Source organism: Maylandia zebra, linkage group LG22 (assembly GCF_041146795.1).
Source record: "Maylandia zebra isolate NMK-2024a linkage group LG22, Mzebra_GT3a, whole genome shotgun sequence".
Lineage (NCBI taxonomy): Eukaryota > Metazoa > Chordata > Actinopteri > Cichliformes > Cichlidae > Maylandia > Maylandia zebra.
The window spans coordinates 16,270,057-16,294,868 of record NC_135187.1 but is presented as its reverse complement, the minus strand read 5'-3'; the positions used below and the strand labels follow the sequence as shown (position 1 = coordinate 16,294,868).

Genomic DNA, 24,812 nt, shown 5'->3' with positions numbered 1-24,812 from the left:
GAGTTAAACGTGAGACCATCTATCTGACAGCTAAAGCTCTGCCAAAACCAGGTTATGAACAACACAATGATCCCAAGCACAGCACCAAATCTACAGCATAACTGAAAATGAAAAGAATCAATACATTGCAATGGCTCAGTTAGCGTCCAGATCGCAACATGGATGAAATGCCGGGGTGGGACCTTAACACTGTGTGCTTTCTTTTTACCATGACTGTGTATCAATTGCCCTACTGAAACAAATACATAAATATGCCAATACATTATATCCTCAACCCAATTTTCACTGTTATGCCGATGACACCCAGCTCTACCTTTCTTCTAAACCCAATTCATCCCTCTCACCTACCTCCCTCTCAAACTGTCTTATTGAAATTAGATCCTGGTTCTCCTCCAATTTTCTCAAACTTAACAGTAAGTAAAACTGAAGTTTCACTTGTTGGTACACCATCTATCTTAACCAAATCCCACAGTTTTTCCATTAACATGTTAAGAGTTTGGGTGTCATACTTGATAATACTCTTTCATTCCAGTCTCACATTAATTACATAACCCGGTCTGCTTACTTCCACTTACGTAATATTAACCGACTCCGTCCCTTACTTACTCCCCATGCTGCTGCCATCATTGTCCATAGTCTTATTACGTCCCGTATTGATTACTGTACCGGTAATTCCCTCCTATTTGGTCTCCCTAAAAGGTCCCTTCATAAACTCCAACTTCTTCAAAATTCTGCAGCTCGGGTCATAACTTGCACTCTGTTAAGAGCTCATATTACCCCAGTTCTTCAGCAGCTTCACTGGTTGTCCATAGAAGCCAGGATAAATTTTAAAATCTTACTTCTAACATACAAGTGTATCCATAAATCTGATCCTTCATATTTGTGTGACCTGCTCCATATCACCACTGTTTCCCGCCCTCTCAGATCATCAGCTGCTATTCATCTTACTGTTCCGTCCTCACACCTTATTACTATGGGGAACAGAGCTTTCAGTCGCTCTGCTCCTCGGCTCTGGAGCTCTCTTCCTCCTGCACTAAGAAAATCTGACTCCCTTTCCGTATTTAAGACACAGCTCAAAACACATCTGTTTAAACTGGCTTATTCGCTTTAATGCTGATTTTATCGGTTGTCAAGCTCTGTTTTGTAATTTTAACTTATTTTATGTAGTTTATGACTCCTGTTCCTTTTATTTATTTTGTTTTTTGTAAGGTGACCTTGGGTTTCTGAAAGGCGCCCTCAAATTAAATGCATTATTACTATTATTATTAACCCTCACTGACACCTCATTATGGACTGTGAAGACAGATACACAGCATAAGCTCATGATAAATGTATATATCCACAGAGCAGACAGGAACTCATTGAAACGTTAATGTGAACAATGTCGATAATGTCGCAATGCTGCCTTAAATCAATAGCTGTGACATGCCATAGTTTATAATTGACTGAAAGACTGGTGTAAAGTCAGGCTTAACTTCTAAATGTGGGGGACATAACTGCGTTCTCACTGTCATGCTGCAGGGACTCGCAAAAAGCAAGGTGAGGTTAGGTAAATCATAAAATTTTAGGTTGAACACTTGGTTTAAGGTTAGAGTATAGTAAACTGGAGTAATGGTTAGTGTCAGTCTCCAGGGGTTTATGTAAGTAAATACAACGTCCAATAGTGGTGTGAAGTGATGGAAACTCAGCTGTGTGTGTGAGTTTGTACGTGTGTGTGATTTGTATGCTCTGCAGTAGGAGTGGAGTCAAAGTGTTCCCAGGTCGGTGACCTTGGCTTTAATAATAGATGAATGGTGACAAGAAAAAGAGAGGGACACAGGCAGAGACCACGAGAAAGAGAAAAGCAGAAACACAGAGATAGACAGGGAGGGAATGAATGCAAAAGAAAAAAAGATGCAGGGCTGGTCATTTGACAGACAACAGAGCAGAGAAGGGGTGTCTGATACAGGAAATGGGAGAAGCAAAAAGAGCAGAAAGGAGGAGAAGCAGGGAAACTAAACAACAGTGCATTAGAGAACAACTGACAGAGAAAATGTTGTGATTTCAAAAAGAAGGGAATGAGAGGATGGTGGATAGATAGATGGCTAATAAGGAAAAATGAGACAGAGGGAAAAGGGGAAGAGAGGGAGAATGTGAGGAGCGAGAGGGGTGAGTGACTTGCTGGTAGAGCTTCGTTGGCTTACTGATGGAGGACCTGTCTGACACACACACACACACTAACAGAAACCCACATACACGCATTGTTAGTGTGGCTTTACAGAAAGGCTGGAGTTACTGATAATGTTTATATTTCATAGCCAAGGTCTACGGGATATGTCTATGTACTCTACAAACACACACACAGTGTGCCCCTTTTTTTTTCTTTTTTTTTTACATCTCAGGCAAGTACCCACCTTTATATTAAATCTTGTGGGTGATGGAGCCGGCACTCTGAGACAAACACATTTATCTTGTACTGAGAATTGGCGCTTTTCATGGTTTGGGGGTTTGAGCAAAAAAAAGAAAGAAAAAAAAGTAATATTTAAAGTACTTTTTTGTAGGTTTTGACAATCTAAGAATGTCAAACACATTTACATAAGTATGATGTAGATGTAATTAAAGGGGGCACACTTAAAAGTCTAATAACAGTACAGTAGATGTTGAGCAGCAAGCAGTCCTTTCTTACATAATATGCTGAGGATTCCTTAAATTGTACATTTATGCTATTTTTTTAAGCTGAACTATAAAAAGTAAACTTGGCATCACTCCCTGGTAAGCAAACAAAGTGACTAAATAGCTAACATAGTTTAACAAAGACACCCCCCCCCCCCCCCCAAAAAAAAGAAAAAAAGAAAAAAACCCTCAAATATTTAAAGAAAAATCCTTCAAACTAAAAATTATATCATTTATTAGGCAAATAACAAACTGAATTTGTGTTTTACCCAAATTTGAGCTCACACACTGGACTTCAATGAGAAGTCCGAAATTAATCAAGCATAACACTCAACCACTAAAACCAATTTTTGTGTTAAGGACTGCAAGTAAATAACTGTAATTTGGCATCTCAATCAAAAAAATAATAACGAGCTTCATTTTTCTTTTTTTTTCAGCTTTTTAATAAAACAGTAAATTTTAAACTTGATGGATAACAGCATTAATTATATTTTAGCATTAAAAATACTACCTTGATTAAAGAGCTTGTGCACACTGGTGAATTAGCCAATACAGAAACATAAAAATGATTTTGATAATTATGAGGAATTTTAATTGGAGTAGCAGTGTCATAAACCTTACACCGGGTGGTATGGTCCCCACAGCGCACACAGTCTCTTATTGCTTTTCAAAGAACATAAAAGCCAACATAGCTGTGATAAGGTCATTGTGACACAAAATAACAAAACCTTATAACATCAAAATACAAATGCATGGCTTTTGACAGTGAATACGCTCTAACAACACTGCATTGGTCTTCCACGTATTGTGCAGAATAATCTTGCTGTGTACTACTGGGTACAGATTAAGAAAGAAAATCCAGCTCTCATGCCAATGCAATGAAGCAATATTATAAGCATGGGTGCATTTAGATGGTGGCTCTCTCCATTAGCTTTTCTATTGATCTCTATGGTGAAATCACTCAGGAGAAATTAATGGGCACAATTATCATTGAGACAGGAACCTTATGTCCTTCATAAAGGTGATATGATTTCAAGTTAGTTTTTAAACTTTTTAATATTACCTGCGCATTGTATTATTTGCTTAAAAAATTGCCACCAATACATTTGTTATTTGCAGAGTTACTTTAAGAAAGACAGATCTGCAGTATTTCATTATTTTCTATTTTAATCATTTTGATGTTATGTCTTTTTAATCACTGTGTTTTCAGTATATCATTTGAACTTCACAATGAAACTCAAGGAGCATAAAGGGCAGAGATATATCAAAACAAGTGTCATTGTCACACCCCTTTTGGAACTTGCTGCATTACCAGACTCAGCACTGTGACCTCATTATGACAATAAATCCGCAGATGATGACACCTAAATGAGGTACACAAAGTTCATTTCTGCAGCAAAGCTCCCCTCTCTATGTTTCATGTACTGTGATCAAATGAAAACTACATCCATCACACAGGAAACTTTGGAAAGGTTAATATTTTTAGTTTGGCAGGAGCTGATTCGACAGAACAGAAAAACACTTTGTTCCTAACTGATATTAAGAAGAAGGTCATGCGTTGCTAGACAAGCATTTATTTTTAAAGCAGACCAATGCATCTACAAAGATGTTCTGTTTGATCAAGATAAGTCATCGCTTAAAGGGATTAACAATGAGACATCTCAAGAAGCCAAACTTTTCAACTTTTTTGGAATTTTGACAGAAATAAAATTTCCACTGCACAGCGTAGTGAAAAATGAAGACAAAACTCCCACAGAAATCTAACCTGATATCATCCCGGGATGTTTGAAGCATCAGGATCATCCTCAGACTATAATACCCTCAAAACTTGGATGATAATGTTGAGAGCTAAGACGCACTCAGACTACTTTTGAAGCCATCCACAAATACACAAGTCATCTGTCGACTGATTTAAGATCCCCTCATTAGGTATTTGTTAGCTTATCAAAACACAAGCTGCTGAGCAGTAAAACCCCTGGGTGTACTGAATGAGTGAGAAATTCTAGGATTTATTGCCAATGAATTTAAATTTCAATTGCAAAATAAACTGTTATTCCTTTGTTCAGTCATACAAGTCAAGATTGAACACATAAGACACATAAGAACTGTTAGTTAGTGCCTAGAAAAGCAAAAATAAAATGCATTTAAAATTAAGTGGAAACCTATAAGAACAAAATCCAAGTACATTAGATGTGTATATCAAATAAGTAGAATCAGACAGATATAGACAGGTAATCTAACAGTAATAGAGTCGATGCAAGTGATGAGATATCAAAATTACTTGCAAAGTCACACTGTGTTACATGCAACATATCCAATGCAAAATGCTATTGAGCCATAAAAAGAGCAATGCCAGGGCAAAATGTACAACCCACAGATTTATAATGGTTACTAGTTTATCAACTTGATATCATCTTCATATTTTTTTAATGTGACCAACAACATGTGATTAAAGAGGGTGCCACCCTGTGTTTTACTGTTTGATGTGGAGCAGGTGTGCTCAACATTACCAATATAAAATAAATCGGTAAAAACTGAGGGTTTTTTTGCCATCTCATCCTTGGTATACAAACACATAGTCTGACAAGTTTGAAAATGTCTTCACAAGTTATTTAAAGGCATCTAATTCACACAATTTCCTTCTCTTTTTCTCTCCTACAAAAACAAACACATGCTCATTACTTACCTTTATAGTTGATTTTAAAGCCGATAGAGCCGACACTCTCATCTGACTGTAGGTGGAGCCACATCTGGTGAGTCATGCTGACTATCAGGTCAGGAACAAAGCTACCTGATAGGCTGGAGCACAAAACGCACTGCTATTAAATCACTGTCACCATAATTACTACTATAAAAAAGTATCATTTTCATCATTGCAATCATAGCTATAATCAAATTCTCAAGTGATTCTCTGAACAAATTGCTGGAACATACTGCACTGGAGCTCAGTGCTTTGCTTTGGTTTTGCAGAATCCTGCCTGAGTATGGCAAATTGCTTTGAGTACTCTGATGCTATGCAACCTTTTTTCAGAGTGCCAGTCCTGTTTATAATCAAAAGCTAACAGTGACCATCTACAAAGTGAACCATAATCACCCACTTTGTAAAAGGTCTGGCACTGTTGTCTTTGTGGGCACTACATTTTACAAATTCAAGAACAGTGGTAGATAATGCTGATTTCTGTTATATAATCAAATTATTTTATGCCAAAGAGATAGACCTTTCTGAGTTAGGTGGACGCTGACGCTTTGCATCACGCCCAGAATAAAAAATGACAAAGCAAAAGACAAAAAGTACCTTTCTCATTGATTATTCTCATAGAGCACTGCTGCTTATCTGCACAGCTGGTCTCTGTATCGCTACATATCAGTGACATTTACTTATAATATAGATATATTGTAGAAAGATTTCAAAGATGTTTTATCTTTAGCTAGTAAAATGGGAACTAGGTGCAGTGATTTATTGAAACATGTGCAAACATACATGGGAATGCAGTACACAAGGTACAAACAGAAAGCAAATATTTGGCATGAGCAACTTTATTGCTCAGCAAAGCCTGAACTGTCTTAGCCAAGCTTTCATGTAATTTCTTCAGGGATAGCTTCAGAAAGCCTGGACGACCACTGTTCACTTAAAATTACAAAAAAGTACTGTAATATACACTGATCTCTGGATATGTCGAAAGCAAGTGCAAAAGTATGTCAGTTTATAGTATAATACTTACACCTGTAGAATAGTCGTAGGATCTCCTACCTCCCCTCCATCTCCAATAGTTAGCGTATCATAGGCAATCTCTAAGTCAAACTCTTCAAAGTTGATCTGGATGACCTAAAGTTGACATGCATGAAAAAAACAAGCATATTCACATTCATGTGAGTTATTATTCCAACACAAGTCAAGCAGTAATATATAACTTTATTTTTTAAAATCAGGGCTACTCAATCAACAATAAGAAGAAGAAAAAGAAGCAAAGTTCAGAAATCTCAGCACCCAGTAAGGAACGTGGTTATTGATTCCAGTTTGGAGGTCATCGCACTGAGCTGTGTTTCCTAAAATTTCAGTTTTATACCAGAAAAACCTTTGGCTCAAAAAATTCCACAATCATTTTGAAAATGGTGGATTTGATCTTGATCTGGTTATAATTGCATTAAAAAATGTAATCTACACTCTTGTAGTCCTAAAACTAGTGTGAGCTCAATCATGTTGCAAAAGGTTACATATTGTATCTTGTCATGTTAAGACTTTTACCTGTGATGACATTAAAGTCATCTCAGTCTCTGAGTTATACCTGAGCATACTGTACATGAATCATTAGAATTCATTCATGCATCACACAATGAGGCATGATTTCATTCAGTATCGCACAATGAGGAGGGAAGACTGCAAGTAACACCTCTGCTGTACACTTGAAGCAGTGAGTAGCAGCACACAGCTCAAAACTCTGATCGGGAATTATTAAACCAACACTTTCTGTTTCATCTAAGACCAGAGAGAAGCACATTTGGCAAAAGAGAAGAGAGAATGGGGGGAGGGTTGATAGAGAGAATGAAGAAGATGGAGGCAGATGGAAGAGGAGAGGACAGAGGAAGAGAGGAAATGGGGGTAATAATGAGCACATCTTTGATGCTAGCAAAGTACAGTGGTGGAATATTTCAAACTAAAATTCTGACTTGACCCTCAGGGGAAGACTGAAACCTCAGTCTGCCTCCGCCCTGCTCTTCTTCTCTCCTTATGAGGAATTTCCAGATTTCCAGAATGAATATTCTGCTGGAGCACTTCAAAGGCAACCAAATGCATCGCACAGATCTTATTTTCCTGTATGCTGGTATATTAGCACTAAGCATATTTGCATGCATATTGGCACGCTCAACAACTCTGTATATTTATTACGTTTAGCTAAGACGTCAATACAGTTCTCTTTTTCCCTTCACTACACAATTTAAGCACCAGAAACATGACACCACTACTGTGCATGCTGAATGGATACAGTTCATTTTTTATGCAACTTTAGCCTATGAATTTATGAAAAGGGAGAGAGCATAAACAGTGGCTATTCCTTTAGTGTCACCTGATTTGTTTTAGTTTATGGGGTTCATTTTTTTGCCATTTAATACTTGCTTTACCTCTTCTGCCACAAGCAAGTAAAGTTATCTTTTGACTGACAACAACTAATGTAGACATACCCAAATATACCAAAAAAACTGGGAAAGCGTAACAGCACCATCACCCGATTTCACCGGAAATGGAATAAACAAGAGTGTATACAAAGATGAAGCAACAATCTGCCCACTGCTCAAGGTGCTGACTCAGTCTTATCAGTATGTGAGGCAGCAGATTGGATTAAAGCATTACCTACAAACCTGTTAAAATCTCTCTGGAAAGCATGCACACAGACACACGGAAACAGACAGGCACAGGCTTTGTGGAGATTACTGTATCTATTGCTCTGATTACACAGTTGCCATATTCACACACACTTATTGCTGTATTCTCATGAACTCAAAGCAGGTTCTCAGCACAGCAGCAAATCTGAGAAGTAACAGCCGCATTTATATGACTGTTTTTACAGATTTTATAGAAAGACAACATCAGATCGTGCTTTTACAAGGATAATCATGATGATCACAATACTTAAAAGTCACGTTGTGCACTTTTAACATCGCAAATGGTTGCTGACATAGCTGAATGACTTTCCATAAGTGAAACACTGTTCAAGAGCTTACAAACTTTATGGAAAAAGGTTTTTTATTTCCTTTTTCCTTTCCACCTGCAATAACGTGTGGATGCCATTCTAGTGCAGTGTTGAAAGTATAGAGGATGGGCACTGGAGACGATTAATTTGACAGCAACAAGTACGGGTCTATCAAATGCAAATGGTGGAAAAATGATGGAAGCGCTTCATAGATATATTTTGAGTTAAATGATCAGAGATTACCAAAAGCTTTCCACAGCAGGTTTGAGATAAAAAGGAAAAATCTTGAAACTTACTAGGCACAGCAAAGAAACACATCCAAATGTGCATAGAGAATTCAAAGTGAGTGGGTTTCACTTGTTCAGTGCATGCCAGAAAGAAGTGAAAATGAAATCGTGGTTGCAGTGCTCCACACACAACATTCACAGATTGATAGCTCATGAAGTAAGCTGGGAGCAGTCATTACTGTATTGTCTTTCACGCTATATTTCTGTGTGTGTGTGCCTCCAATTTTTATAGTGCTTACAGTCAAAAAAAGTGAATGATGAGACTATACTACCAAATAATTGGTATAGTGAGTGGGTTTAAACAATCCTTCTATCCCAAGTAGGTGAAATAACTATGAATCGGGCCAACAAGCAGATACAAAAAGTTTGAAGGCTGAGGACAACAAGGGCATCGATATGCAGAAACACTAGAAATGATGCCTTTTGCTTAGTTTGCTGTAGGTAACAAAGCTTTGCTTCTGAAAATACCTCATTCTGAAATGGACTCTATAAGGAGTATTCCATTAGAGTTGTTCTGTCTTGTTGTATATGTCCTTTACAGAATGTCCTAATGACACATCAGCACAGTTCACACAGCATTAAACACAGCTAAGCCATAAGCACATTGCACTGAATCCATGCATGCACTTACGTTTATGCATCTATGAATGCTGCACTGAAGTCGGCTTCGACTGGAACCTCATTAGTGGGAATGTGAGGGTCAGTGTTTATGTGTGTGTTCCTTTTTACATTTAGTGTGCTCAGTTTGTGTTTATGATAGATGAAGCTGAAAACTCCACATATTTCCCCTCTCTTCTAATTGGTTGGTGTTCATGCAAACATCCATCTCTCTGTCGATCTCTTTTCACTAGCTATCTCTCCCGCTTTTCTCTTTCTCTCTCTCTCTACCACCCTCTCTATCTCTCTCTAATTGGCTGCTGCATGTCTTCCTTCTATCCGTCTATGGCCTCTAGCCAATGAGGCGACAGAATTGGATTTCTGCTTGATAAAGCACTTCCTTTGGTTGTCGTGGAGACAATGAGGTGAGCGAAGCTCCTCCCTACTTATACCATAAAAGATCTTAAGATACTTTGAAGATATAGTTACACTAGGAATATGTGAAACACCTGGTGAGTGACACAGCCGGTGATGTAAAGCGGGCATTGACAGGGCTGGGGGATAAAAGATTGTCTGTGACAGCATTACCATAAACCCCGATCAACACGCTCCCCTTGAATGTGCTTCTCCAGTATAAATCGTGCCATTGTGATGAGACCTGGGATGCAGCTGATGAAGACTGATGGTTAAAGTCCGAGACTACTCAGTGTTTTGCCCCTTACTTATACTTTTTTCAGCTTGGACTGCCAGGTGCATCCTTTCCAGATACCAACTCTGAACAGGAACTAGTGGGAAAGGCTGTGCCTGCCCCTTACTGTTGCTATGCAACTACTGAACTATAGAAAGCATTAGAATCACTGTTCTCCTATGATAAATGTTTAACATTTTTAACCTGAGCCCTTAAAAGTGCTATGCTGTTCATCCCGTCAGGAAGATGCAGAAGCATACCATTTCTTTAATGACAGAAAACCAGTGGAGTGTTTTCTTTTTCTCTTTGCCTACTAGCTTCAGTGTATGTCTGATTTTTTCTTAAGCCTGCAGGGCATTTCTGAATTTAATGCCTACAGTATTAATGGAAAATCTACCTAAAACAATTCCTTCCTGTCTTTGAATTGAATGCCCTTGCATGCACTACCTTTGTGTTTATCATAGGGGTGCTAACTAAATATTCATCATCGCAGCGCTGCAGTAGTCATCTTGTATCCATGTGTTATGCATTAGACTGTGCATGCAAATGTGAATCGGGCCACAGAAACCTAGCACACACTTTATAATGTAAAAGGCTACTGTTTTAGGTGTGTGTCCAGCTGTCATGAAAAGACTAAAAGATAGCTAAGCACCTACAGTATGTAAAGACTTTTATCCAATCTCCTGTATCATGACCAAACGATAGTAAGAAAGAAGTGTTTTGATTTGCTCATATCGCAGAACATGGAAATTCAAGGAGAAGGAGAAACCAAATGATGGAGAAAATACAGAAAAGGAGAAGAGAAGAGAAGAGAAGAGAAGAGAAGAAGTGAAGTGAAGTCTAGTAATGGGCATGCTGTCCTACCATCCCCAAGGTTAAATGAGAACAGGAGAGAATGAATTGGCTCTAAAGGCTCATTCTGCCAAAACTAAATGAAGCAATAACATCAGAGAGCTATAGAACCCCATTAACACTTAACCTGAGAGAGAGAGGGTGGTGTATAGGCAGAGAAGGATGGAGGGAATGGGGCTTGCAAAGATCGGGAGAGAAGAAGAGTGGGAGAGCTTTGGAAACTATGTCTCTTTACCTTCAGAGTATGAGAAGGCACCTCTGTGAGAATCTGTGTGAATTTGCGCAATGGAGAAAGAGATAGGAGGGAAACAGTGAAAAACAGATTTTTCCCCTCAAGTGCTCTCCTCACTCGCTGTATTCTCTCTTTCTCAGTAGTAATTTGATGGTTTCAGCTTGAGCTCTTTAATGAAGAATCTGGGTAATTCTGAGGACAGTGCCTCTGGGAGTCAAGGAGGAGGAGAGTGGGCAGTGTAAAAAAGAGACAAAGAGAAGGAAGAGGCAGGATGAATGAGAGAAAGAGTACAAGTTGAAACAGGCAGAGATGTATAGAAGTAATAAAAAAAAAAAAAGAGATCTTCTTGCTGTAGAGACAGGACTATTCTCTTGTTTGGAACGTGTTATGCAGGCTACACCCTCTTGCTCTTGTGATTCTCAGACTGCCTCTCTTTTAAGGAGTTTGGGGTTCTTTTGTTGCCTTCCCTCATACTGAGATCAACCTACTACTGTCCTGTTTGCTAAGTTGCCCCTCGTTGCCACATCAGCTCCCTAATTGAGAACAGATTTTTACTGCCAGTACACCAGATCATCACTGCTCCCATTCTGTCACAGTCATTTTTGCCCATTACCTGTTGTTTACCTGCCAGTTCCCAACTGTGTACTTGCCTCTGCCACCTGCCCAACATATGTAAGCCTGCTCTTGGACTGGTAAATTACCTTTTACTCAACGAGATGCTTCTCTGGATCTGCAATTTCCTGTTGTCACTAAACATCTGAAGCATGCAGAATGTGAATTCCTAAACCAACGGGAACTTATAAACACTAACTGAAATGTGCTCAACACCAACTGTGAGTGCAGCCTTAACTAGAGAAAGTGACTGCAGTAATTGCAGATCAATATCCTGTGCACTGTGGTAGTGTGTTTTACTTATTGTATTTTTTAACATAATGTTTAAAGTAGATTATTACCAACTTTCTTGACAGTGAGATACAGTATACACCCTTTTTTTGTGAAATACCAAAACATTATATTATAATATCTAAATCCAATAGTCAAGATGTGATTGAAGCAGAGACTTTCAGCTTTAATGGCCAAATGATATAATAATAATAATTATTATTATTCCATGACAAATTAAGCAGGTAAAAGATCTGAAGTTGAAATTGTATCTGTAGCTTTACACTGGAAGTCTTCGAACGAGCTCCAAAAAGATTTGGGGCCAAACAAACCCATCAGAGACAAAGGAAAAAAATGTAAGAAGTGGCCAAATTAACAGTCTAGTACATTTCTACAAAGAAGAAGTGCACCTGCCCATTCAGCAACATTCAAATCCCTGAAAGACCACAGAAGGCAACTAAAGTCAATGACTGTAGAATTCTCTAAGCCTGTCCTGGGCTGAAACCACCTCCCCCCAAAAACAACTTTAGACATGTGAAACCAAGATCACTCTGTAAACTGCATCTATGATTATAAAAAGAAAAAAATGGTGGAGAAGGAATGAAAACGCTAATAACAGAAACCACACAACAATACATGTCAAACATGGTGGAGGCTACATTATAGTATGGGCTTGCATAGCTGCTAATGATACATGCTACACTCTCTACTCTGATTCAGCCAAAATCTGCTGAACGGTCCAGACAGCGTTCCACAGTACTGACTCAAGAGCTTTCAAGGAAGAAGCTCTTGGGCTGATCTCAACCCGATAAAGCATGCTTTTCGGTTCTTAAATACAAAACTGAAGGCAGAGAGACCCACAGGCCCCATAAACCATAAGCAGCAGTGGAAGATTGCTGCAGTAAAGGTCTAGAAGAGCATCTTAGAGGAGGAAACATCACATTTGGTGAAGTTCATGGGCTGTAGGCTTCACACAGCCACTGACTAGCAATGATTTTAATCCAAGTATTAAAATAATCCTTATATTTTAAATTTTGCTAGTTCCTCCAATTAATTTTGAGCCTCTGAAAATAGGGGGCAATGTCTAATTTTGTAAGAACCCTTAAATTGAAGCCTGCTTTTATTTGGCAAAACAAATCTTCTAGACCTTGTTGTATTTTTTAAAAAATTCTAAATGCCTTTGAAATTGATCTACCGGATTAACCGATGCTATTATTTTTGTTTTTATTTTCAAAACATACTTCAGAGCGGTGACAATGAAAAGCAATGACAGTTATCTGATAGCATTAAAAAAAGTTTGACAAGATATTAATCCACAACCGAGAGTTTTTTTTCATATTAATAATTTGAATCCTATTAGCTTTACATGTCCACACAATTCACCAAGGCAGATGAAAAATAAATGAAGGTGAGAGAAGAGTTGTGGGCAGACAAGGATTTGTCAGTCTTTGCCAGGCCGATTTCTTTCTCTCTGGCTTTGCTATCTGGACCTAACAAGTCTCTACTGTATGTACTGTATTAGACAAATTCAAAGACAGGTAGGACCTGTGGTTGTATAAAGAAATATATATATATATGAAGAAATATAACCTTAGATTTCAAAAACTATGGATAACTGGTAGACTGCAATATGAGGAAGTCAATTTCAGGCTCAGTTCATGTTTTAAAGTTGTTTTTGGGATGAGATACCAGCAGTTTGTACTATGATCTGAAGGCTCTTCAGCTTTAGAATCATTTAAATTGCTCTGCTATGCAGTATTGTTATACAGTATTTACCTATAATATTTAATATTCCTTGGGGCAAAAGGAAAACTTTTTTTTTTACCAGGAATGTGGTCTGTGTGGTATACGTCTCGATGCACAAACAAACATTGGGTTTGTTCTGAATGGATGTCTGTCTCTTCATGGCACGTACTGTATAAATATATAATCCCCTGAAGACCTCTGGTGTGATGTAGTGTCATAAAAAAACACATGTGTACCTTGTGGTTCTGTGTGGTCTGTGATTCAGTATGGCATATAGCAGATATGATGTAGTGGGATAAAAGATGTCATACATGTTTAGGATGGTGCATGGCTTGTACGTGATGTGGCGTGGAACACTACAATACATTACGAGGCACGGCCTGTGAAGTCCTTTGAGATAAAGGGCTACAAAATGTTTTTCTGCTTCATCTCGTCTTCATTTAGGTTTATGTGTTTGGCAATATCCATTATCATTTATCAGACAATAGATATACAGTAATTTTCACCCCTCTAACATGTGTCGCACATTTACACACACACACCTGAAACACAAAGGGTCCAAATGGCCTTAGTGTTGTAGCCTTCAACTGTCACCTACACAGTATAGCCTTCAACAGAGAATGTATTGCTTTAGACCATAAACCAGAGGCCTTGGGCAGTGACAGAGAGCACTGTGTGTGAGAGCAGGGGGGAGAGAGAGAGACAGAAAGGTTCTGAGCACCAACAAAGTGACTGCGTGTGTGTGTGTGTGTGTGTGTCCGTCTCAAAAACAATATGCAGTGTGTGTTTGAGCAGTTATATATGTAAGTGTGTGTGTGCACACGCTTGTATGTGTTTGTTCGTCCCTATTGTGCTGACGCAGGTGTTGCCATTGACGACAGAGTGGTCACAACAGAGCCCCGAGTCGAATAAGGGTGCGTGTCTGAATACCAATCAGATTTCTCGTGGGACATAAAGCGGCCAATGGCAGATATCCATCTAACCTCCAACCTATCGTCTGCCCCTTTGCGGGATTAACCAATCACACAGAATCAAATGCGGACATGCTTTGACTGGCATATAATTTACAACACCTCCTATGTGAATTATTATCAACCCATTTCAATTATGCAAAAATGCTTCTTAACCAACTTTGTAAATGCTTGTAAGAACTGCTGATTTATATCAATTAAAATTAAAGCGAATGCATGAAATTCAAATGGAGCGAAACCTTCAAGCTGGTTCAGGAAGGAAACTTGGGCTGTGCTGCTAGGCTGCAATACTCCACATACTTCTGCATAGCGCTAATTCTTTACAGTAAGGCAGAATTTCAGCTCACATGCACTTATCACTCCTGGCTGTGTTGGTGCTGCTGTTGCTTGTTTAACATTTCATAAGCCCCCATTACACCAAACCTGGAGGTTTCAAGTTCCACTTTTGTAACTTGACGGGTTTTCCCCAATTTTAGCTTGGGTATGCAGAGAGAAAAACAGCATCAATACTAAGTATTGCTTCTTCACATAATAATAATGTATTGCAAGTGTGCTTGCTGATTTAAACTGCTTTATAATGAACTCTACAATTAGAAAGTAGGAACTATTTTACTTATTACTTGTTCTATAACTACATGTACAGGCAATATGTCTCTATGGTTAAAGTGAGTTTGTGTATTACCAGTGATGCACTTTGATATATGTGTTTTGGAATTAATTGATCTCTCTTCACACTAAATTTGAATTTGAGAATTTGACAGCGATAGAATCAAAATGAAGACTTACCTTATTGGGATTTGAGGCAGTAATTATCCACACACACTGTGCATTGTTCTCATATTGAATTGGGAAGTTGGGAGATGAAAAGGTTCCTGATGGCCCCTGAAGATTACTGCCACAAGTCTTCACTGTGGAGAGAAAACAAAGCAAAACAAAATAAAACATAATGTCATTGTTTTAAAAGCAACCGAAGCATTAATATTGGTTTTAGCAACAGTAATTGTAGGCTGTTGAGTCACCACACAACAAAAGAGTGACAATTAGCTTTATAATTAAACCATTTAGGTGATGTTTAGCCAGACATATTCAGGATACAACCTGCAGCAAAAGTGTAACAATTGTGGGTAACAGCTCAAGTTTAGAGGAGAACAATTAAAGTGGATTTAGCACAGCTGAGAGATGCAAGGAAGAAGTACTGTGACAGAAAGGAAAGAGAAGAACAGAAAGGGGAAAGAAGAAATGAGTCAAGTGCAGACAGGTACAGAAAGAGGAACAGAAGGTCACATAGATGGTATTGATATTGCCAGCAACATCTCTCTGGATAACAGTGCTTAATTGGAAGCTATTGGGTGTGAAATACCACAGGATTAGCTAGAACTGTAGTATTGAGTGACAGATACATTCACCTGCAATTTGCTGAAAGTCAACAACTTCGCTTTACTACAGGTGTTATAATTACAGTCTGTCTTAAAAAAAAGAAACTAAAAAAAAAAGAGGTGAAAAAAGTCAACCAGAGGTATGAAAGTGTAAAGTGGAGATTCTCTCTGCTGAGCCATAGAAATTTACTTCTTATTTTAGTCAGTGCCTGTGCTGGAACCCCTTACAAACTCAAACACTAATGCTGAAGTTACACTTAGTGAAGTGTTGAAAATGACACATGCTAGGTGTTCGATAAACCCACTAAGCCTTTATTAGGCTTTGTGTTCTGACTAGATGTGATAGAGAACCTGCCTGTCTGTCCTTGGGTCGTCCTGTTAGAATTGGGAGGTAATTTTCTGGTTGGTTTGAAGCACCGTTTGTTCCATAATTAGTTTGTTCAGTGGCAGGCCATAAGAATACGTACAGTTAACAGCCACACAAACACAAACACACACACGTGCTCACAAACCCCTAAAACAAAAGAATAAGCATCAACGCTTAAATGTGACGGTCTCATTTTAGAAGCGGGCGACAAATGTACGTATTCAGTCGAGCTTATATTGACACGCACTGCACAAGAGACAAATGCACCTAGCATTGCAAAATAATTGAGTATATATATAGATAATATAGATCCTTACAAATGGAAACTTTCAAATACTCTCAGACAAAAGCCCACTCCCGACTTTAACTCGGTGGTCAGAATGAAGGAAAGGGACAAATAAAAGAATAAGAGCCACAACATGTTTGTCTACGGGTCTTTTTGTGCTTGTGTGTGTGTGTGTGTGTGTGTGTGTGTGTGTGTGTAATGGACTGCAACCGTGAAGTGCTGTAAGAGAGTGTCAGAACAAGTACAACACCCCTTAGAGACAACCTTATATAGTTCTTTTCTGTTTCTATGTTTCTCTGTCTTACTGTCGACGAGATCTTTGCAAGAGTCCCGCCTGACCATACCCAGTTGTTTCGTGTTTCCCTAATTCTCATAGCATCCTCAGCTGACCTGCTCTAGTGTTTAGCTCACAGCGGTTTATACACCGATAGATATGTAGAGATAAAGTGTGTGTTTGTGAACATGTGTGCACGCTAGGGTTGCGCGTGAGAAATGATTTAACTGAATGTCTCAAGACTTGTGTGTAAGCTCGTGTTTGCGAGTGCACTGACAGCTCAATCAGCGTTTCCTGAACGAATGGCCAGCCCATCACCGTGCCCACAGCAAAACGGGCATGATGTTGCTATAGCAATAGCGCACAGAGAGACTTATCACCAGAATTACCAGAGGAGCTAACATCGCATAACTTACGCTGAACTCCATCTGTCTCTCAGCCTGCATCTGTCTGTCTTTCGCTCAGTCTGTCTCTCCAGGTCTTTTATTTTCATGTCTTAGTCCCCTTATGAGCCATTGAATGTAGCTCATGGTTTACATAACGCTCTATCATTTGTTCTCAGTGTCTCTTCATTACCTTTCATACCTATTTTTCTTGCTTTCTCTTCCTGTGTCTTTTGGACGTTTCACCTGGCAGTGGGGCGCTGTGCTGATATATATTTCCATTTAATACTACTTTGTACTACTTGTCAGAGGCAACTGTTATATTTTCTACTGCAGTAAACTCTTGTAAAGGTCTCATCACGTGTTAAGTTCCTAGTAAATAATTGAAATATGGCCCATATGATGATCACATACATTTTACATGCTGTTGTAGATAAAACTATTTTCCAGTGTTGAGCTTAAAGCAATTAAAATTACACCTCCTCCCCGATTTTTAACTCGCTACAACAACAAACCCATACTGTTACTCACAAAAACTCACTTACAGTATTTTTTCAAGAACTAAAATTGATATTTGACATAATTTCTTCACAATACCTCAATTAAGAAAATTCCTGTACATTTAACATACTAACTCAGCAAACTGTTACTTAACTGTGCTTGCACATCAACACAATCCTGAATTTCGATGACCTTAACTGTGTTTGCTCTCTTCCTCATACTTCCCTAACAGCAGGGAAAGATATGGTTCTTTCTTTGCCATAAAGTCTGTGTGACAGAACCCAAAGTCCATAAAAATCAATCTGATAAGCCTGTTTTAAAGCAGCCATTTTTGCATGGAATAGTAGGTAAACACAGATGTTGCTAATGACATTAATTAAAACTGTGTACCACAATACAAATGACCTTTCGTTATTACAATTACTAACACCTGTGTTTACCTGCTATTTTGTGCCAGAATGGCTGCTTTGATGTAGGTCTGCACCCAGAGTTTTGGATCCACAGGTGAGAAATGGGCGGTGGAAACCATTGCAGCATATGTGTATATGAGGTTGGCATCTTAGCTTTCGGATCTGGAGTCAGTTTTGTAGAATATAGGTGTGAAAAATCATTTTATTTTAAATACAAATTTCTATTTATACATATTCATATATTTTTATGCAAAACAGTTTTACCAAGCCATCAGAAATCTAATTAAATTCCTGGCAAACAGAAACCATATCACCCGCCAGTGTGTCTGAGCTTAAGGTGGCTAAAACCTTGTGAAGTTACAGAACTGGTTTCTAGAGATATCTGGGTTTTTAATTTCAAATGTTTCATTATTTAGAAAACATATATGTCATTTGACCCACTGTTAACATGCACACAGTATGCTGGATTGAAGACATTTGACATGTATTTATAATAGCACAATTGTAATGCCTGTCAGTGTGTGTAAGTTGAACGTCTGTCTCTGTGTTTCTCTGTATCGCTTTCTCTTCCTCTCATAATTATTTATGTTGGCACACAGTATACAGGGTTTAAAGCCAAAAGAGCCACACTATCATTGAAGCGATAATGAACTGCAGATCAAATTAAAAAGAAGAAAAAAGTGATGATAAATACATATTGCTGAAATCAAGAGCGTGGTTAAGTAAATGCTTTAGGCAGGAATAGTACGGAGTGTGTGTGTGTAACAACATATACACTTTGTTTTTATATTTTCAGATCAAGCAGAATCCCCCAGGACTCTCCCTCTCTTTTTCTGTCTCTCACTCTATCACACTTAGACAAACACGCTTACCCACATAAACCACTGGGATGTGAACCAAAATTAAATGGTGTTCCAGGCAAGAAACACATTGCCAAAGTCCATAGTGTAGCTCCAACGCCCTTGCAAACATCTCCCCAAAGTTTTGTTTTATAGATTCAGAGCATAACTGACGCACCCCATAAGCACTGGGAACATTGCTCTGAGAATGTTCAAAAGAGCTTCCTCCAGACTGATTTGCCTTACACTCAAGGTCTATAACTCTGCTTTCTCAGCAGGGTGGCCTTTGTGGTTAGTGAATCGTCCCCACAGTGGAAGCTTAGCTTCAATCATCCATACTGCTATACCTGCTGAAGCATACCAAGGACACTTAACCCTTAAGAGTTCCAAATTATCTGCCTGGCCCTCTACCTCACTGCCCCTCAGACAGCATAAAGAGCAGTGGATGTTAGGATGCCTGGGTCGTTGACCCAGGGTTTTTGAGTCTATTATATTATTTATCATTTCTAGTCTTTGGTTTCTTTGTTAGAGTTCTGTCTTATGGTTTATGTCTCTGTGTAATCCTTAGTTGCTGTCTCCCCTGTCGGCTATATCTCCGTGTCTGTGTCTGCCCTGGTCCCACGTCTCTGTTCCCTCTGTAGTGCCTGCCTGTGAGTCTGTCTGTAAGTTCAGTCCCTGTTATGTTTCCTGTTTTACTTTGAAAGTCCGTGTCTCATGTAAATGCGTCTGGTTGTGCTTCCTTTGTCTCGTTAGGCCTGATTTGCCCCAGCTGTGTTTCCCTCCTGTTACCCATTCCCTGATTGCTCCTCTGTGTATTTAAGCCCTGTGTTTCTCTGTGTCCGTGTTGCAATCTACCCCTATCTTGCGGTGTGTTCTGTCTGTGTAAGTGTATTTTGTATTCCTAGTTTTGGTGCCCTTTTGAGTTCACGTCTGTCTCCGGAGTCTGCACTTTGGGTCCTTTTCCTGCCTGCACACAGCCGTTTCATAACAGTGGATGAGAGACAAGTCACACAGAAAATACAATCAGATATCAAATCAGATTTTTTTTTTTTTTTTACAATTATACCTTTACCATTAAATTTCTATTAGTTTGCCTTACATATTGTGCACAGGCAGTTTAAAGTAAACTTTTTGCTATGGAGTACCAAAGGACACTGAGCTTTGATCTCAGGAACCAGTCGCTGTCCATCATAAATTGCTTACGAGCGTCTTACCTGTGTTCTACCTGTGCGCTATTGCGGCTGCCTCAAGACTTGTCAGTAAAAAGACAGTATCCCCATGACATCAGCTGCCTGCAGCATTAAACATTTCACAAGTCATTAAGTGAAGGTTGCGATGCTGTTGTCAGTCTTTGTAGGTCCCTTTAATCTCGACAAGCAAAGAATGCAAAGAGTGAACAAAAAGAGGTAATACTGAAAAACTTGTGATTACTTTGGTTGCTGGCAGATTTAAATGGTTGCCTGTAGTTTACATTAAAATATATCTAACTGTCTGTAAACACATGCCAATGGTTGTGGAGAGACATTAAAACTATAGCTAGTGCAAAATAGAGATTTTGAAACATGCTGGTTGCAGCGGTAAGGCACAAGTTTTACTATGGAAGTGAACTGGTTCGTGTAACACTTTTTCAGGATTCACTAATGCTCATCAAGTAGTTAACGAATCGTTACTGACAAGTTGGCCCCTTCCATGCAAAACATGACAAAACATAACTGCAGGAATCTGTTAGTGTCCAAAGCAATGGCATGGTAGTTTTTGGTGCATTGCACTCTTGTGACCAGTTTCACCTATCAGCAGCCAGCAACCTCCAACAACCATTTGCCAACCAAATGGACAATACACATTTGTCCAAGGTCATTGACTGTTATCTAGGCCTAAAATCCAAATTACCAGTGCCAGTATTTGATACTGAGCTAAGCATGTTAAGAAAAGCTGAACAGATTCAAGACAGATCTATTTTTCCTAATAATGAGGTAAAGATTACAACTTAGATTATGATAACTGAGGAAACATCCTGACTAAAGTTAATTTCTTAGTAAATAAATGTGACTTGATTAATTGTTGACATAGTTGACCAAGGACAGGTAATCTAAAACAAACTTCTAAATTGTTTTTCATGGAAAGAATCAGGGCCATTTTCTTATTGAAAAAAGGGAAAAACTTTTTTTACTCAACTAAGAAATCTATCAAGTTTGAGTATAAATTCGATTTTTTTAAAAGCTGTATCTGTATCAGGTTTGTGTCAGATTGGAGATCAGAAGTTTCTGCAGGATGGTCAAACTGACTCTTTTAACAGGCTGTCTACAGGAGCAGATAGATTGACCAATGGACACAGACAATGATTGATGACATCATTAAGCTGGAACACAGTGTTCCACTGGCCCTCGTTCTGGTTGGAGCTTTAATGGGTACACACACAAAAAATTGGGTAGACACACAGACACTAACGCACACGGAAAAAAACACACACACATATAGAGCAATGCCTGCGCATTACGGTTTCTCCCCTTTTCTTCTCTATTATTGGAAATCAACATATGCGCATGTGAGTCTGTGTCTATCCAGCTGATATATAGCACCCTTCATTGAGTCAGTATATTCAGGCAGATCAACTGAACACCCCTGGAGTTCACACACACAGGGACAGAGAGAAAGAGTTGGCTCAGTGGCCTTGCCATCTGTCCATTAATCAAGGTGCCACATGGACCGACTCCCTCTTTCTCTCAGTCTTTCTCTCTCTTTCTCTCATAAAGTGGTGGACAGAGGGACATTGCAGTTTGATGGCTTATTTTATACTTTTTTTTATTTGGTTTTGTATTTGTTCTGTTGTATCTAATAAACTGATTACTGTTCTGTGTCCATCTTGCAGTTGTTGTTGTTGTTTTTCTTAAAATATATATCTATCAACCTCTTTCTGGTGGTTATACTGTTGGTATACTGAGAGCAGATTTCTGCAACCACTTTATTTTCCACATAATGTTCCAAAAGAGACATTTAGCTGTATTTAAGTGTTTGACAGGAGTGACCCTTTAATAAATCAGCTGGCTTGATGCTTCCTGACAGATTGCCTCTCTCAATGTTATTCATGAGTTTCCACTTTAGCTATTGGCTGGTTGGCTGTAAAGGTCAAATCTGAGCTGTGTTCAGTTAAACACGGCCCTTATCTCACACCGTTTTGTTCAACACAATGAAATAAAGTAACCTAAAGAGGGACACTTTTCTCCGTGAGGTTCAAATGTTTACTTGCTTACCTGTTGAACTCTCCTTTGCCAGCGGAGGTGCAAACAGAGGCATAGGGCCATTTTCATTGGGATCAAGTACAAATTTTTGCGCCTGCATCTGTTTCATAATTGTGTGGATTAAAATGAATGCACTGGCGCCAAAGTGGAGAGCAGTGCAGGGTGGTGTTTATATATTTGGAGCCTGATTTTTTGGTTGGCTTGTGCATTTTTTAATAATATTTAATTGGAATTTCCACCACCTCAGAGAATCTCTTCAAACACTGTTGGTAACCTAACAGATTAATTTGTTTATCAGAATATGAACTCAATTTTCGATGATTTTCTGCTGGAGTTGTAACTCACACAAATTGCATGTTTACACAGTTGTTTGGAGTATTCACTTTACTACAGACAAATATAGTCCACTTAGGCGCAATGTAGTAAAAACAAGATTGTTATTTCCATCTGCAGTAGTTTATATTTAGCTGGATGGCTCTGTTCTGGGACCTCCTTGCCATTCTACGCACATATTTACAAAGCTGGATGCAGCGAGAGCAGCAGAAAGATCTCCTGGTCCGTAACAGAGCAGATGTGACACTCATTAAGACAGATTCAAGACTGAAATGAGTGGTTCTGGTGGATGTGGGTTGCAAAGTGGCTTGCTAATGCCACAGGCGGTGAAATCAGCTGTAATCAGCTGGGCTGTGCTTGACTTTGTGGCCAGCCCGTACTATCCTCAATTTGATTGGCTGCAATAAAAAACATTGTTCATTGTATAATGTTACTGAAGTTGTAACACTGTAACAATTTTTTTCTCACCACGAAGGATAAAGAATTTCAATTACAATTAGAAACAAATGATGCACAAAATAAAGTAAGCTGATTGTCCATAGCTTGACCACCATCACCTAAAAAACACATCATCACTACAGCTGTTGTCATAGTAGCCCTTTTATTAACGCATGCAGACCCACTCGAGCTCCTCCTCCTGATCCTCTTGCCACTTTGTAATTTATATAGCACCAACAACAGCTGCCTCAAGGTGCTTTGTATTGTGAGGTAAGACCCTACAATAACACAGAGAAAACCCCAACAATCATATGTCCACCTATGACCAGGTCATTGGCAGCTGTGGGAAGAAAAAATTCCCTTTTAAGAGGAAGAAACCTCAGGAAGAAACAGGCCTAGACAGGGGCAGCCATCTGGTTGGAGGTGAAGACAGGGAGAAAACATTTCCACCAGAACTAAAACTGAACCAAAATGAAGCAGTCACACATGAACTTGTATTCAGTGTAACAGGCCCGAAGAATCCCCGTATTCTTTGATATAGCACCTACTGCTGCACTGCTACTGACTGTTAAAAAAGGAGTTTCCCAAAGGTAGAAAAGAAAAAGGCATCAAATGATGATGATAGTTCAGACCACTTCTAGACAACAGAAAAGGCGATTCTGCTCTCAGTCTATTAGCTCAAGATGAACCTGCCTTCGCCTTTAAGGCAAGCGAGAAAGGTTCAGAATTTCAATATTAGATTTTTGTCTGTGAGGGATTCTTTTTTGAATAGCTTTATAGATGGAGCAGAAGTCTCTACATTCTTCTGCCTGCTTTTCAGCTAAGCCATCAAAAGCTTTTAATGTATATGTACCATGTTTACAGTTGCAGAGTATTGTGGTTAGTGTTTTCTGGTTTTTATTTCCTGTGATCCTGGCATATAGCTCAAAATAAGCCTCAGCATTGTTGTCAGAAAGATGTGATTCTCGTATTACACGCACTTTGTCCTTCAAACAACCTCGCTGTGGGTTTTTCTCGGATTTACGGAACTTTTGAAGATGGACGCCTTTCTGTTTCACTGCTTCAGCAATGCCGGAGAGACACACGCTGGATAACAGTTACGCACAGCGGTACTGGGAGGAGTAGTGTCACAGAAAAGTTCTGCCACCCATTTTTAACAATATTACAGTCACAATCAGCACAGGTAGTGGGTCATTCAGTATCACCTATGATTAATAAAGGTACATTTGTCAGACATAATGTACAGAATGGTGAACATTAAATATAACTGTTCCTATTGTTGGCCTCTGAACATAAGGTGGCAAGAACTGCTTTTAAACAGCTTATAGGTGGGGACAATGTTGGAGTAACAGTGCCCTCCATTGTGAAACACTTAAAACAACAAAGATCAGCTGGCAAAAAAAATGACTAGTTACTTAGCAACAGCAACGAAACAGGATGGTGCACTCTGTCACGGCTTTGTCAAAAAGTTGTTCATGGTTGTTTTTTTTCTGTATTTCTTTTCTTCTTCTTCTTCTTCTTCTTTTTTTACTGTGTATTATACCCACCAGAGCTTTAACAATGCACACCTGCTGCTCTGAAGTTACAGCAGCTCTGCGGAAATGTCTCACTCTGCCCACACGCTTTTCCTGCAAATATCCCTGCTGACGAATGGCTCTGTTTCCCAGTGATAGAGGTCATCCCATTTAACCACTCACTGCTCCGAGGCACAACACCAGTGACTTAAATGTCATTGGCAGTCATCCTTTGGGGAGACTTTAGCCCCTCAT

At 39.0% G+C, this 24,812-nt stretch overlaps 1 protein-coding gene across 5 annotated transcripts in view; it reads right to left on the bottom strand.

The window, feature by feature from the left end:
- csmd3b (CUB and Sushi multiple domains 3b) overlaps positions 1–24,812 on the bottom strand; it is a 424,286-nt gene that overhangs the window by 113,861 nt on the left and 285,613 nt on the right. For all 5 annotated transcript variants that reach the window (XM_076878974.1, XM_076878975.1, XM_076878976.1 and 2 more), the window contains exons 10-12: positions 15,384–15,505; positions 6,375–6,478; positions 5,339–5,451 (exon numbers count right to left, since the gene is read on the bottom strand). In XM_076878974.1, the coding sequence (XP_076735089.1) occupies positions 5,339–5,451; positions 6,375–6,478; positions 15,384–15,505 (339 nt within the window). The remainder of the gene's footprint in view (positions 1–5,338; positions 5,452–6,374; positions 6,479–15,383; positions 15,506–24,812) is intronic.